This window comes from Ranitomeya variabilis, chromosome 1, assembly GCF_051348905.1.
Source record: "Ranitomeya variabilis isolate aRanVar5 chromosome 1, aRanVar5.hap1, whole genome shotgun sequence".
NCBI classification, from domain to species: domain Eukaryota; kingdom Metazoa; phylum Chordata; class Amphibia; order Anura; family Dendrobatidae; genus Ranitomeya; species Ranitomeya variabilis.
The window spans coordinates 282792971-282807837 of record NC_135232.1 but is presented as its reverse complement, the minus strand read 5'-3'; the positions used below and the strand labels follow the sequence as shown (position 1 = coordinate 282807837).

The 14867-nt window shown below is 41.5% G+C and overlaps 1 protein-coding gene across 2 annotated transcripts in view; it reads right to left on the bottom strand.

Moving 5' to 3' along the window:
• The window catches only part of TTC28 (tetratricopeptide repeat domain 28), an 806054-nt gene that overhangs the window by 679827 nt on the left and 111360 nt on the right, over positions 1-14867 (bottom strand). For both annotated transcript variants that reach the window (XM_077295116.1, XM_077295125.1), the window contains exon 2: positions 1141-1419. In XM_077295116.1, the coding sequence (XP_077151231.1) occupies positions 1141-1419 (279 nt within the window). The remainder of the gene's footprint in view (positions 1-1140; positions 1420-14867) is intronic.

The following is a 14867-nucleotide window of genomic DNA, read 5'->3' as shown; positions in this document are numbered from 1 at the left end:
AGACGCTGCATACTAAGTACAGATCTCCTGTGTATAATGGCACTTATGGTGATAGTATTGTGTTTTTTTTTTTATTATTGATCAGTATTGTAGTATTCAGTCACTATGTGGTGGTAATATGTGGTCTGGTCATGATGTTGTGGTGTTTGTTCCTTGTATTTGATATTATTCGATCACTGTGGTGGTAATGTCATCTGGTCATGGTGTGGCGGTATTTGTGCCTTGTAGATAGTATTATAGGTCACTGTGGTGATATGGTGTCTGGTCTGTCTTTTGAACATCAGCTGAGTGAAGAAATAGAGTTTTGTTTCTGTGCGTGTTGTCCTGACTATTTTTGGTAACCTTTGTGTGTATTGAGCCCGGGGGGGGGGGGGCGCCAAACTCGGGAACAGCCCCGGGCGGCAAAAGCTCTAGCTACGCCTCTGATTGGGCCTCATGGCAGACGTTAGGGGTCATTACCGCGACTGTCAGACATTTTGAGGTAACTATTGAGAAAAAAAGAGGCTGCAATATGACCTGTAAGAGCTGTTCTTAGGGACTGCAACTGGAGGTTGTAGATTATTTATTTGAATGTTCCAAGTAATATTGATGGTAGCATTATCCATTGCCTGCATCCAGTTTACCTGATCACATTTGACCAGCGTAATGCTATTACTAAAAGATTCATTTATGTTGCCAATTGGCAATGTACGTCTTCCTCCTGTACATACTGCCAGTTGATTAGACTGTATAATTGCAAACTATAGAGCTGTTGCTGCAGAGAACTGAAGCACTGCTGCATCTGTATTATCATACTGCTCTGCAGCGCTGATTGATGTTAGATTGAATGTATGATGTCACATGTAGAACCCACATTCAGCAGGTCATTGAGAAAGGAAGTGATGTCATTTCATTGACATAAGCAGTTAGGGTAAATCAAGTACAACTGTGTACCATGGCATTAGAAAATAATATTTTATCACTACTATAAATTAAATAGAAGTATTATCAGTCCCTGATATTCAGCAATGGTATTTGCTTCATTTCTAGATCAGAAAAGTCTCAAGTGCAGTATTAAATGATGAAATTGTAAAGTTCGTTCAGATGTTCCCGATCTCAAAGAATTCAGAAGAATTTGCAGCTGACATATTGAAGTCCTACCTTTGGCCATTTGGGATTTAGCAGTCGCGCTTTAATGGCATCGTCCAGAGCTTTCTCATACTGCGTAGTCTTAAGGTAGGCAGCTGACCTGTTACTATACAGTATACAGTTCTGTGGATCGACCTGCAGCGTCTCGCTGTACAGCTCAATAGCCAGCTGAAAGTCTCCGTTTTTACAGGCATCGTTGCTTTGACGAACTTTCTCAATAAATTCTTCCTTGCTGAGAATTGAGTTTTCAACCACTTTTCCTCCAAATGCTTTCACAGTAATGGCTGCCGACTGTAGTAATACATGAGATGAAAGGGGAAACATTAATAACGGCAACAATCTGACAACTATACAGAGCAAATAATAAGGACAATGGTTTAATACATCAAAAAGGGATCGATGAACAGTGGTAATGAAACTCCAGATTTATTCGCAGAGCGTTGGATACAGAATATAGTTTTTTGTTTGCATGCTATTGGTTTTCATTAAAAAAAGATCCCATATTACTTAAAAAAACATATTTTTTGGTTTCATATGCCTGGGTCTGTGACACAGAGATATGAGCAAAAGTGCTCACATCCTCAGAGAGAGTAACACCCACACAAAGAGTAACCTGAGCGGGACAAAATGTGCAACAAATTCACAGCATAATCCGCATTAGTTACATGTGGATTTGTCATGGATTCTGCAGTGGAACGGTGCAACATACGGATTACATAAAAGTCAGAAACTGCCAATTTGGTCAGGACCGGCCAACCACCTGATGTGCATGGGGGGATCTTGATTCTCCCTTGACAGATGTTGCTGAGTAAATAAGGATTAATGAAAATCCAGACAAAGCAGTGCCAACCAAAGTGCCAGTGCGAGCCAGACTCTCTGCTTTACTGTGCCACACTGTCAGCCAAGGTGCCCACTTAACCCCTTAACCCCCGGAGCTTTTTTCATTTTCGTTTTTCGCTCTCCTTCTTTCCAGAGCCATAACTTTTTTATTTTTCCGTCAATATGGCCATGTGAGGGCTTATTTTTTGCGGGACGAGTTGTACTTTTGAAAGACACCATTGGTTTTACCATGTCATGTAACAGAAATCGGGAAAAAAATTCCAAGTGCGATGAAATTGCAAAAAAAGTGCAATCCCACTCTAGTTTTTTGTTTGGCTCTTTTGCTAGGTTCACTAAATGCTGAAACTGACCAGCCATTATGATTCTCCAGGTCATTCCGAGTTCATAGACACCAAACATGTCTAGGTTCTCTTTTATCTAAGTGGTAAAAAAAAATTCAAAGTTTGCTATAAAAAAAAATGAACAATTTTCTGATACCCGTAGCGTCTCCATTTTTTGTGATCTCAGGGTTGGGTGAGGGCTTATTTTTTGTGTGCCGAGCTGACGTTTTTAATTATACCACTTTTGTGTGGATACGTTCTTTTGATCGCGCATTATTGCATTTTAATGCAATGTCGCGGCAACCCAAAAAACATCATTTTTGCCTTTTGATTTTTTTTCTCGCTACGCCAATTAGCGATCAGGTTAATCTTTTTTTTTTTTTTATAGATCGGGGGAATCTGAACACGGCGATACCAAGTATGTGTAGGTTTGATTTTTTTTTTATAGTTTTATTTTGATTGGGGCGAAAAGGGGGTGATTTGAACTTCTACAGTTAGGTCCATATATATTTGGACAGAGACGACATTTTTCTAATTTTGGTTATAGACATTACCACAATGAATTTTAAACAAAACAATTCAGATGCAGTTGAAGTTCAGACTTTCAGCTTTCATTTGAGGGTATCCACATTAAAATCGCATGAAGGGTTTAGGAGTTTCAACTCCTTAACATGTGCCACCCTGTTTTTAAAGGGACCAAAAGTAATTGGACAATTGACTCCAAGGCTATTTCATGGGCAGGTGTGGGCAATCCCTTCGTTATGTCATTCTCAATTAAGCAGATAAAGGGCCTGGAGTTGATTTGAGGTGTGGTGTTTGCATTTGGAAGGTTTTGCTGTGAAGTAAACATGCGGTCAAAGGAGCTCTCCTTGCAGGTGAATCAAGCCATCCGTAAGCTGCGAAAACAGAAAAAACCCTTCCGAGAAATTGCTACAATATTAGGAGTGGCAAAATCTACAGTTTGGTACATCCTGAGAAAGAAAGAAAGCACTGGTGAACTCATTAATGCAAAAAGACCTGAGCGCCCACGGAAGACAACAGTGGGGGATGATCGCAGAATAATCTCCATGGTGAGGAGAAATCCATTCACAACAGCCAACCAAGTGAACAACACCCTCCAGGAGGTAGGCGCATCAATATCCAAATCTACCATAAAGAGAAGACTGCATGAAAGTAAATACAGAGGGTTCACTGCACGGTGCAAGCCACTCATAAGCATCAAGAATAAAAAGGCTAGACTGGACTTTGCTAAAAAACATCTAAAAAAGCCAGCACAGTTCTGGAATAACATTCTTTGGACAGATGAAACCAAGATCAACCTCTACCAGAATGATGGAAAGAGAAAAGTATGGTGAAGGCCTGGTACAGCTCATGATCCAAAGCATACCACATCATCTGTAAAACACGGCGGAGGCAGTGTGATGGCTTGGGCATGCATGGCTGCCAGTGGCACTGGGTCACTAGTGTTTATTGATGATGTGACACAGGACAGAAGCAGCCGAATGAATTCTGAGGTATTCCGAGACATACTGTGTGCTCAGATCCAGCCAAATGCAGCCAAACTGATTGGTCGTCGTTTCATACTACAGATGGACAATGACCCAAAACATAAAGCCAAAGCAACCCAGGAGTTTATTAAATCAAAGAAGTGGAATATTCTTGAATGGCCAAGTCAGTCACCTGATCTCAACCCAATTGAGCATGCATTTCACTTGTTAAAGAGTAAACTTCAGACAGAAAGGCCCACAAACAAACAGCAACTGAAAACCACCGCAGTGAAGGCCTGGCAGAGCATCAAAAAGGAGGACACACAGCGTCTGGTGATGTCCATGAGTTCAAGACTTCAGGCAGTCATTGCCAACAGAGGGTTTTCAACCAAGTACTAGAAATGAACATTTTATTTAAAATTATTGAATCTGTCCAATTACTTTTGGTCCCTTTAAAAACAGGGTGGCACATGTTAAGGAGCTGAAACTCCTAAACCCTTCATCCAATTTTAATGTGGATACCCTCAAATGAAAGCTGAAAGTCTGAACTTCAACTGCATCTGAATTGTTTTGTTTAAAATTCATTGTGGTAATGTTTATAACCAAAATTGGAAAAATGTTGTCTCTGTCCAAATATATATGGACCTAACTGTAAATATTTTTGTATATATATATTTTCAAACACTTTTTTTACATTTTCAGCACCTGCCGACTGGGAACAACGCTTACTGTAGTGCTTCTTCGCCGGTGCCGATGCATATCACACGGAGGGCATCAATGTGTGTTCTCCGTGTGCATGTTTGGGGGACGTTTTGCTGTCTGTGCTGATGGTAAAAAACGGACATGTCAGCTTGTTTTGCCCACGGACACACGGTCCGCGGAACCACACTGACATGTGTACAGACCCATTCATTTCAATGGGTCTACGTGTGTACGTGTCTCCGGTACTTGTGAAAACTGTCACCACACGTACCTGAAACACGGACGTGTGAAAGAGGCCTTAGTGTGTGACAGCAGCCAAACATAAAAACCCGATTTAAATCTGGTATCGCTGTAATCGAACCGACAAATGTAACTAAAAATGGTACCGCTGAAAACGTCATCTTATCCTGCAAAAAACAAGCCGTCATATAGCTCATCAGCAGAAAAATAAAAAAGTTATAGCTCTCAGAATAAAGCGATGCAAAAATAATATTTTTTTCTATAAAATAGTTTTTATTGTGCAAAAGCGCCAAAACATAAAAACAATATAAGTGGGATATCACTGTAATCATACTGACCTAAAGAATAAAGCTGCCTTACCAAATTTACCACATGCAGAATGGTATAAAAAAAAAATACATTCCTGAATTGCTGGTTTTTGTTCATTCTGTCTCACAAAAATCGGAATAGAAAGTGACGTTAGCTCATCTTGCAAAAAACAAGCCATAACATGACTCTGCTGTTGCATTTTTCAATCTGCCTCCCAAAGATCACAGTAAGGCTCGGCGCACATTTGTCCTACGTTGAGCGCTTACAACAGGTTTTCTGTATAAATCTCTGAAATACGTTATTCAGAATGAGACAAGTGGAGGCACTGTGGACGCCATCTGACTTGTGTTCCGGAGGTGTCTTTTTAGGCATGCATAAAAGTGCCGTTGGCAACAGTTTTGTGCACTTATGTAAAAAGGACACCACTGAACAGAGGCCCCACGGAGTCCAGAGTAACTCTGCTGCCTCATTATAGTGAATGGATCCCTTGGGGGTTTCATCTGAATCACGTCAGTTTAGATGTAAACCCCGATGTAAGTGCTCATCGTAGAGAACCGGATAAGAGTGATCATAAATGTTATGTAAAATGTTCCCAATAAAAGCTTCAACTCAATCCACAAAAAAGCAAATTTTTCACTCAGGTCCATCATCTGTCAATGGAACTCGTTGTTACTGTTAGTACAAAGGCTCTGGAAAAGTGAAATGGCTCTTTACCTCTCCACCCCCCCCCCCAAAAAAAAAAAAGAAATCCAGCGAATTCTGCTCTCCCAAATCCAAATGCCCCTTTCCCTTCTGAGCCCGTGTGCCGAAACCAAATTTAGTGTTCACGTGTTTGGCATTTCAGTAGTGATGAGAGCTTGCTTAATTTAATTTCTTCTAACTGCACCTTTAACCCAATCCCACCTCTACCCTCCCTTATCCTCCCCTCTTTTTAAGTCCATTCCGTCCTTATCTACTCTCCCTCCAACCTCAACCTCCAAGTGGCCGTCATATACCGACCTCCAGGTCCAGCCATTGCCTTTACTGACCAATTCTCCCCTGGCTTCTTCACTTTCTCTCTGCTGACATTCCCACCATCATCATGGGTGACTACAACATCCCTATTGATACTCTTCAGTCAACAGCCTCCAAACTTCTGTCCCTTACCTCATCCTTTGGACTTACTCAGTGGTCCTCCGCAGCCACCCACACAGACGGACATACATTAGACCTGGTATTCACCCGTCTCTGCTCTCTATCTAACTTCACCATCTCCCCTCTCCCTCTATCCGACCACCATCTGCTCACCTTCTCATCCCTGTCCTCTTCACCGGTCATCCATGTCCAGCAAAATGCGCACCCCCGCAGAAACCTTGCACACCTAGACACCCACACATTCTCTGACTCTATCCTACCACTGGCATCCATATCCTCACTCCACGACACAGACAGTGCCACTGCTTTGTACAATGCCACTCTTGAATCAGCTATTGACACAGTTGCCCCTCTCGTCCATGGCAGAGTGCGACATATCAATAGACAACCTTGGCACAATAACACCACTAAAAAGCTCCGGCAAGTGTCCAGGGTTGTGGAGCAGTGTTGGAAGAAAACACACTTGCAAGACGACTTCACTGCATTCAAACAGGCAACAATCGCTTTTAAATCTGCTCTCACCTCGGTTAAACAGGCCTACGTCACAACCCTCATATCTTCCCCATCCTACAACCCCAAACAGTTATTCAAAACCTTTAACTCCCTCCTCCGCCCCCCACTGCCCCCTCCAACCTCCCTCATCTCTGCTGAGGACTTTGCCACACACTTTAAAAATAAGATCGACCAGACAAGGCAAGTCTTCATTGTTCAACCACCACAACCCCTTTGTATACCAGACCAATGCCCAAACCCCATAACCTCCCTATGCAACATCATTGAAGGGGGGCTTAATTGTCTCCTCTCCAAATCGCACTTCACCACCTGTGCGCTCGATCCCATCCCATCCCACCTCCTCCCCAACCTCACCATCACACTTATCCCATCCCTAACCCACCTCTTCAACCTGTCACTATCTTCTGGCACCTTCCCTTCTGCTTTTAAACATGCCACAACCACGCCTATCCTTAAAAAGCCAACCCTCGATCCAACTGCTAAGTCCAGCTATTGCCCAATATCGCTGCTCCCATTCGCTTCCAAACTCCTGGAGCAGCACATCCACTCTGAACTTTCCTCCCACCTCTCATCTATCTTGCTCTTTGACAATCTACAATCTGGCTTCTGCCCCCATCACTCAACTGAGACAGCCCTGACCAAAATCACTAACGACCTACTTACCGCCAAAGCTAATGGACAATACTCTGTACTCCTCCTTCTAGACCTGTCCTCTGCTTTCGACACAGTTGACCACTGCCTCCTACTATAGATCCTCTCCTCCTTTGGCATCAAAGACCTCGCCCTATCCTGGATCTCCTCGTACCTTTCCAAACACACATTCAGTGTCTCCCACTCCCACACTACCTCCTCATCCCACCCTTTCTCTATTGGAGTCTCCCAAGGCTCTGCTCTAGGACCCCTACTCTTCTCAATCTATACACTTGGCTTGGGACAACTCATAAAGTCCCATGGATTCCAGTGCCACCTCTATGCTGATGACACTCAGATCTACCTCTCTGGCCCAGACGTCACCGCTCTGCTGTCCAGAATCCCAGAGTGCCTATCAGCCACATCCTCCTTCTTCTCCTCTCGCTTCCTCAAACTCAATGTGGACAAATCTGAACTCATCATCTTTCCTCCATCCCATAGATCTTCCTTACCTGACCTATCTATCACAATCAATGACATCATGCTTTCCCCCGTACCGGAAGTCCGCTGCCTCGGAGTAACCTTCGACTCTGCCCTGTCCTTCAAACCGCACATCCAAGCTCTTTCCACCTCCTGTCGCCTCCAGCTCAAAAATATCTCCAGAATCCATCCTTTCCTCAACCGTCAATCTACTAAAATGCTTGTGCATGCCCTCATCATCTCCCGCCTTGACTACTGCAACATCCTTTTCTGCGGCCTCCCTGCTAACACCCTTGCACCTCTCCAGTCCATCCTTAAATCTGCTGCCCGACTAATTCATCTCTCTCCTCGCTACTCCTCTGCTTACCCCCTCTGAAAATCTCTTCACTGGCTCCCATTCCCTCAGCGTATCAAGTTCAAATGACTAATACTGACCTACAAAGCCATCCATAACCTGTCTCCTCCATATATCTCTGAACTAATCTCCCGATATCTTCCCTCACGTAATCTCTGGTCCTCCCAAGACCTCCTTCTCTCCTCCACACTTATTCGCTCCTCATCCAATCGCCTCCAAGACTTCTCCCGAATATCCCCTATCCTCTGGAATTCTTTGCCCCAACACGTCCGACTATTAACCACATTCGGATCCTTCAGACGGAACCTGAAAACCCATCTCTTCAGGAAAGCCTACAGCCTGCACTGAGCCCGCTGCCCCCTCATCACTACTGAAGCTACCGCCTCACCAACACCGGAGCTCCTGCAACCCTCAACCTACTGTCTCCGTCCCCGTAATCCTATAGAATGTAAGCCCGCAAGGGCAGGGTCCTCGCCCCTCTGTATCAGTCTGTCATTGTTAGTTTGTTTACTGTAAGTGATATCTGTAACTTGTATGTAACCCCTTCTCATGTACAGCACCATGGAATCAATGGTGCTATATAAATAAATAATAATAATAATAATAATAATAATTTACGGATGCATGTCTCAAGAAGCATGAGCTGGGCATTATGTACTGGTCACTATAACGGCAGCTCGCAATTTTCACTTAGCAACATCCACTGCTGTATATTTCAGGAAAACAACCATGGAATCACAATCGTTACTACACCTGTAGATAAATATCTAAAGAGGTATACTTTCCAAAATGGGGTAACTTGAGGGGGGATTCTGCTCTTCTAGCACTTAGGGGCTATGTACATGGAGTTCACAAACTATTCGTGGAAAATCTGTGATCCAGGAGAGAATTAGCGCTCCGTCCCTCACAAGTCTCGCCGTGTGGCTAAGGAGTACTTTACAGAGTACTGTACAGCCACATATGGGGTATTTCTACATTAAGCAGAAATTGTTGGACACATTTTGGCACCATTTTTACCTATTTCCCAGTGTGAAAATGTAAAATATGGGCATAAATCTAAATTTTGGTGGTAAAAATTTAATTATTTTTGATCAGTGCTGAATGGTATAAAATTCTGTGATCAACTTGTGTTAATACGATTACTGCACCCCTAGATGAATTAATTGAGAGGTGTAGTTTGCAAAATGGTTCTTTTAATGGGGGGGTTCTGCGGTTTTGACACATCAGGGGATCTGCCAATGTGACATGGAACCCTCAAACTAGTCCAACAAAATGTGAACTCCAATATGGCGCTTCTTCCCTTTTGAACTTTGCAGTGTGCCTCAGGAGTGGTTTTCAACCACACATGGGGTTTCGCATACTCAGGAAAAATTGCAAAACCAATTTTGGAGTCCATTTTCAACTGCTATCCTGTGAAAAGTAAAAAAAAAATTGGGCTAAAACAACATTTTTGTGGGATTTTTTTTCTTTCATTTTCACAGATCAACATTGTAAAATTCTGTGAAGCACCTGTGGGTTCAAGAGGCTCACCACACATCTACATAAATTCCGTGAGGGGTCTAATTTCCAAAATGGGGCACTTGTGGAGTTTTCCTCTGTTTAGGCACATCAGGGGCTCTCCAAACACGACAAGGCACCTGCAGACTAATTCAGCAAAGTCTATTTCATCAAGCAAAATGTAAAGTGCAATTTCTCCTGTTACCCTTACGAAAATGCAAAATTGGGGGCTAGAAGAACATTTTTGTGGGAAAAATGTGATTTTTAATTTTTGTATTTTCACGGTTCCATGTCAAAATTCTGTGTAGCTCCTGGGGGTTCAATGTGTTTATCACACATCTAGAAAAGTTCCATGAGGGGTCTAGTTTAAAAAATAGTGTCACTTGTGGGGAGGTTCCACTGTTTAGGTACAATAGGGTCGCTCCAAACATGGCATGATGTCCGATAATTGTTCCAGCAAATTTTACATTCAAAAAGTGAAATGACTCTTATCTTCTGATCTCTCCCTTGTGCCCAAACAGTGGTTTTCCCCAACATATGAGGTGTCAGCATGCTCAGGAGAAATTGCACAACACATTTTGGGGTCTATTTTTTCCGGGTACACTTTCGAAAACAAAAAAAATTGGGTCTAAAGTAAAAATTTGGGAAAAAAAGTGAAATGTTAATTTTTTTCCTTCCACATTGGCTTTGTAAATATAGTTAGAAAAATCGCTGGTCAACTTTTAACCTTTTTAACTTCCTAACAAAAAAAAAAGTTTCAAAAATTGTGCTGATGTAACGTAGACATGTGGGAAATGTTATTTATTAACTATTTTGTGTAACCTACCTCTCTGGTTTAAGGGCATACAAATTAAAAGTTTGCAAACTGAAACATTTTCAACATTTTCCCCAAATTTGCAATTTTTTTTCCCACAGATAAACACAAGTCATATCAAACAAATTTTGATATGAAGTACAATGTGTTATGAAAAAACTATCTCTGAATCAGAGGTATCCATTGAAGTGTTCCAGAGTTATTACCACATAAAGTGACACTAGTCAGAATTGTAAAATTTGGCCTGGTCATGAAAACCGGCTTGAGGTTAAAGCCCGTCATTCATTTCAGCTAACTTTTCAAAATAGGCTTGAATAAAAACACTATTTCTGGTCATTATATTATACAATTATCAGCAAATTTCCCCTCTACAAGCTCTGTCTCTAATTTTCAGTTCTCTCTGAACTAGTAGGTGTAGACAAGCTACTATAGACATTAACAGTACACACAGATATGAGGGATTTCTGCTCTTATTTCTCTATGTAGCACACAGAAAAGTGTACACAATACACAGCAGGACTAAGCAGTGTAACTGTGAATCCAGTTATGGGAGAAGCTGAGCGCTGCCTTTTACCAGTATAAATCAGATCAGTCTGACATTGATTTGACTAAAATATATATATTTTGCCCTTGAGTGTTCTTAGGGTCACATATGAAACCACGATAACTACAATAAAATAATTTCTACATGCATGTTTTCAGTTCCTATTACAGGAACTTTTAGCAGATAACAGATAAAAGAGAAATACAAGGCTCATAGAAGACTGATGGTTAAAGTTAACAGCTTACAGTTAGCTTTTCCAAAGTAGAGCACTAAATTAAAAACAGCACTTTCATTCGGAAACAGGCAAAATACCAAAGATGTATGTCATCACTGGTTAGACAAAACTACTACTTAACTATAAATATAACCCCAAAATAGCAGGCTTTTACTAAGAGCAAGCAAAACAAACTATTTAGGAATTGCAAATTCTCACTGGAATGTTCAAAAGCAAAGTTTTATAGAGATTTTTTTTCATTAAATATATATGTATATAGTAATTGTTGGCAAGACATTTGAAAAATGTGGAAAGAAAGTCTGTGATGAAAGAGAAATAGAACTCTACCCTTACTGTAAGCCAACATGCTTAGTAGTATCTACTAAGTCACTTGCTTCACCACGCAAATAAAAAAAAATAAAACACTACTTGGATAGAGGGGCAGTCTAATCAGAGGCAAATCTTTTAACCCCTTAGTGACAGAGCCAATTTGGTACTTAATGACCGAGCCAATTTTTACAATTCTGACCAGTGTCACTTTATGAGGTTATAACTCTGGAACGCTTTATCGGATCCCGCTGATTCTGAGATTGTTTTTTCGTGACATGTTGTACTTCAAGTTAGTGGTAACATTTCTTCGATATTACTTGCGATTATTTATGAAAAAAATGGAAATATGGCGAAAATTTTTAAAATTTTGCAATTTTCAAACTTTGTATTTTTATGCCCTTAAATCAGAGAGATATGTCACAAAAAATAGTTAATAAATAACATTTCTCACATGTCTACTTTACATCAGCACAATTTTGGAAACAATTTTTTTTTTTGTTAGGGAGTTATAAGGGTTAAAAGTTGACCAGCAATTTCTCATTTTTACAACACCATGTTTTTTTTAGGGACCACATCACCTTTGAAGTGATTTTGAGGGGTCTATATGATAGAAAATAACCAAGTGTGACACCATTCTAAAAACTGCACCCCTCAAGCTGCTCAAAACCACATTCAAGAAGTTTATTAACCCTTTACGTACTTCACAGGAACTAAAACAATGTGGAAGAAAAAAATGAACATTTAACTTTTTTTTGCAAACATTTTACTTCAGAACCATTTTTTTTAATTTTCACAAGTGTAAAAACAGAAATTTAACCACAAATTTTGTTGTGCAATTTTTCCTGAGTACGCCGATACCCCATATGTGGAGGTAAACCACTGTTTGGGCGCACCGCAGAGCTTGGAAGTGAAGGAGCATCGTTTGACTGTTTCAATGCAGAATTGGCTGGAATTGAGATCGGACGCCATGTCGCGTTTGGAGAGCCCCTAATGTGCCTAAACAGTGGAAACCCCCCACAAGTGACACCATTTTGGAAACTAGACCCCCCAAGGAACTTATCTAGATGTGTGGTGAGCACTTTGAACCCCCAAGTGCTTCACAGAAGTTTATAACGTAGAGCCGTGAAAATAAAAAATCGCATTTGTTTTCACAAAAATGATTTTTTCGCCCACAAATTCTTATTTTCACAAGGGTAACAGGAGAAATTAGACCACAAAAGTTGTTGTGCAATTTCTCCTGAGTACGTCGATACCCCATATGTGGAGGTAAACCACTGTTTGGGCGCACCGCAGAGCTTGGAAGTGAAGGAGCACCGTTTGACTTTTTCAATGCAGAATTGGCTGGAATTGAGATCGGATGCCATGTCGCGTTTGGAGAGTCCCTGATGTGCCTAAACAGTGGAAACCCCCCACAAGTGATACCATTTTGGAAACTAGACCCCTTAAGGAACTTATCTAGATGTGTGGTGAGCACTTTGAACCCCCAAGTGCTTCACAGAAGTTTATAACGTAGAGCCGTGAAAATAAAAAATCTCATTTTTTCTACAAAAATTATCTTTTTGCCCCCAAATTTTTATTTTCACAAGGGTAACAGGAGAAATTAGACCACAAAAGTTGTTGTGCAATTTCTCCTGAGTACGTCGATACCCCATATATGGGGGTAAACCACTGTTTGGGCGCACCGCAGAGCTTGGAAGAGAAGGAGTGTCGTTTTACTTTTTCAATGTAGAATTGGCTGGAATTGAGATCGGACGCCATGTCACGTTTGGAGAGCCGCTGATGTGCCTAAACAGTAGAGACCCCCCACATATGACACCATTTTGGAAACTAGACCCCTTATGGAACTTATCTAGATGTGTGGTGAGCACTTTAAACCCCCAGGTGCTTCACAGAAGTTTATAACGTAGAGCCGTGAAAATAAAAAAATCGCATTTTTTCTACAAAAATGATCTTTTTGCCTCCAAATTTTTATTTTACCAAGGGTAACAGGAGAAAATGGACCCCAGAAGCTGTTGTACAATTTGTCTTGAGTACGCCGACACCCCATATGTGGGGGTAAACCACTGTTTGGGCGCATGGCTGAGCTCGGAAGCAAAGGAGCGCCATTTGACTTTTCAATGCAAAATTGACTGGAATTGAGATCGGACGCCATGTCGCGTTTGGAGAGCCCCTGATGTGCCTAAACAGTAGAAACCCCCCAAAAGTGACCCCATTTTGGAAACTAGACCCCCCATGGGACTTATCTAGATGTGTAATGAGAACTTTGAATGCCCAAGTGCATCACAGAAGTTTATAATGCAGAGTCGTGAAAATAAAAAATATATATTTTTTAACAATAAAGATTTTTTAGCCCCCAAGTTTTTATTTTCACAAGGGTAACAAGAGAAATTGGACCCCAAAAGTTGTTGTCCAATTTGTCCTGAGGATGCTGGTACCCCATATGTGGGGGTAAACCACTGTTTGGGCGCACGGCAGAGCTCGGAAGGGAAGGAGCGCCATTTTGGAATGCAGACTTTGATAGAATTGTCTGCGGGCGTTATGTTGCGTTTGCAGACCCCTAATGTACCTAAACAGTAGAAACCCCCAACAAGTGACCCCATTTTGGAAAATAGACCCCCCAAGGAACTTATCTAGATATGTGGTGAGAACTTTGAATGCCCAAGTGCTTCACAGAAGTTTATAATGCAGAGTAGTGAAAATAAAAAATATTTTTTTTCCCACAAAAAAGATTTTTTTAGCCCCCAAATTTTTATTTTCACAAGGGTAACAAGAGAAATTGGACCCCAAAAGTTGTTGTCCAATTTGTCCTGAGTATGCTGGTACCCCATATGTGGGGGTAAACCACTGTTTGGGCGCACGGCAGAGCTCGGAAGGGAAGGAGCGCCATTTTGGAATGCAGACTTTGATAGAATTGTCTGCGGGCGTTATGTTGCGTTTGCAGACCCCTAATGTACCTAAACAGTAGAAACCCCCAACAAGTGACCCCATTTTGGAAAATAGACCCCCCAAGGAACTTATCTAGATATGTGGTGAGAACTTTGAATGCCCAAGTGCTTCACAGAAGTTTATAATGCAGAGTAGTGAAAATAAAAAATATTTTTTTTCCCACAAAAAAGATTTTTTTAGCCCCCAAATTTTTATTTTCACAAGGGTAACAAGAGAAATTGGACCCCAAAAGTTGTTGTCCAATTTGTCCTGAGTATGCTGGTACCCCATATGTGGGGGTAAACCACTGTTTGGGCGCACGGCAGAGCTCGGAAGGGAAGGAGCGCCATTTTGGAATGCAGACTTTGATAGAATTGTCTGCGGGCGTTATGTTGCGTTTGCAGA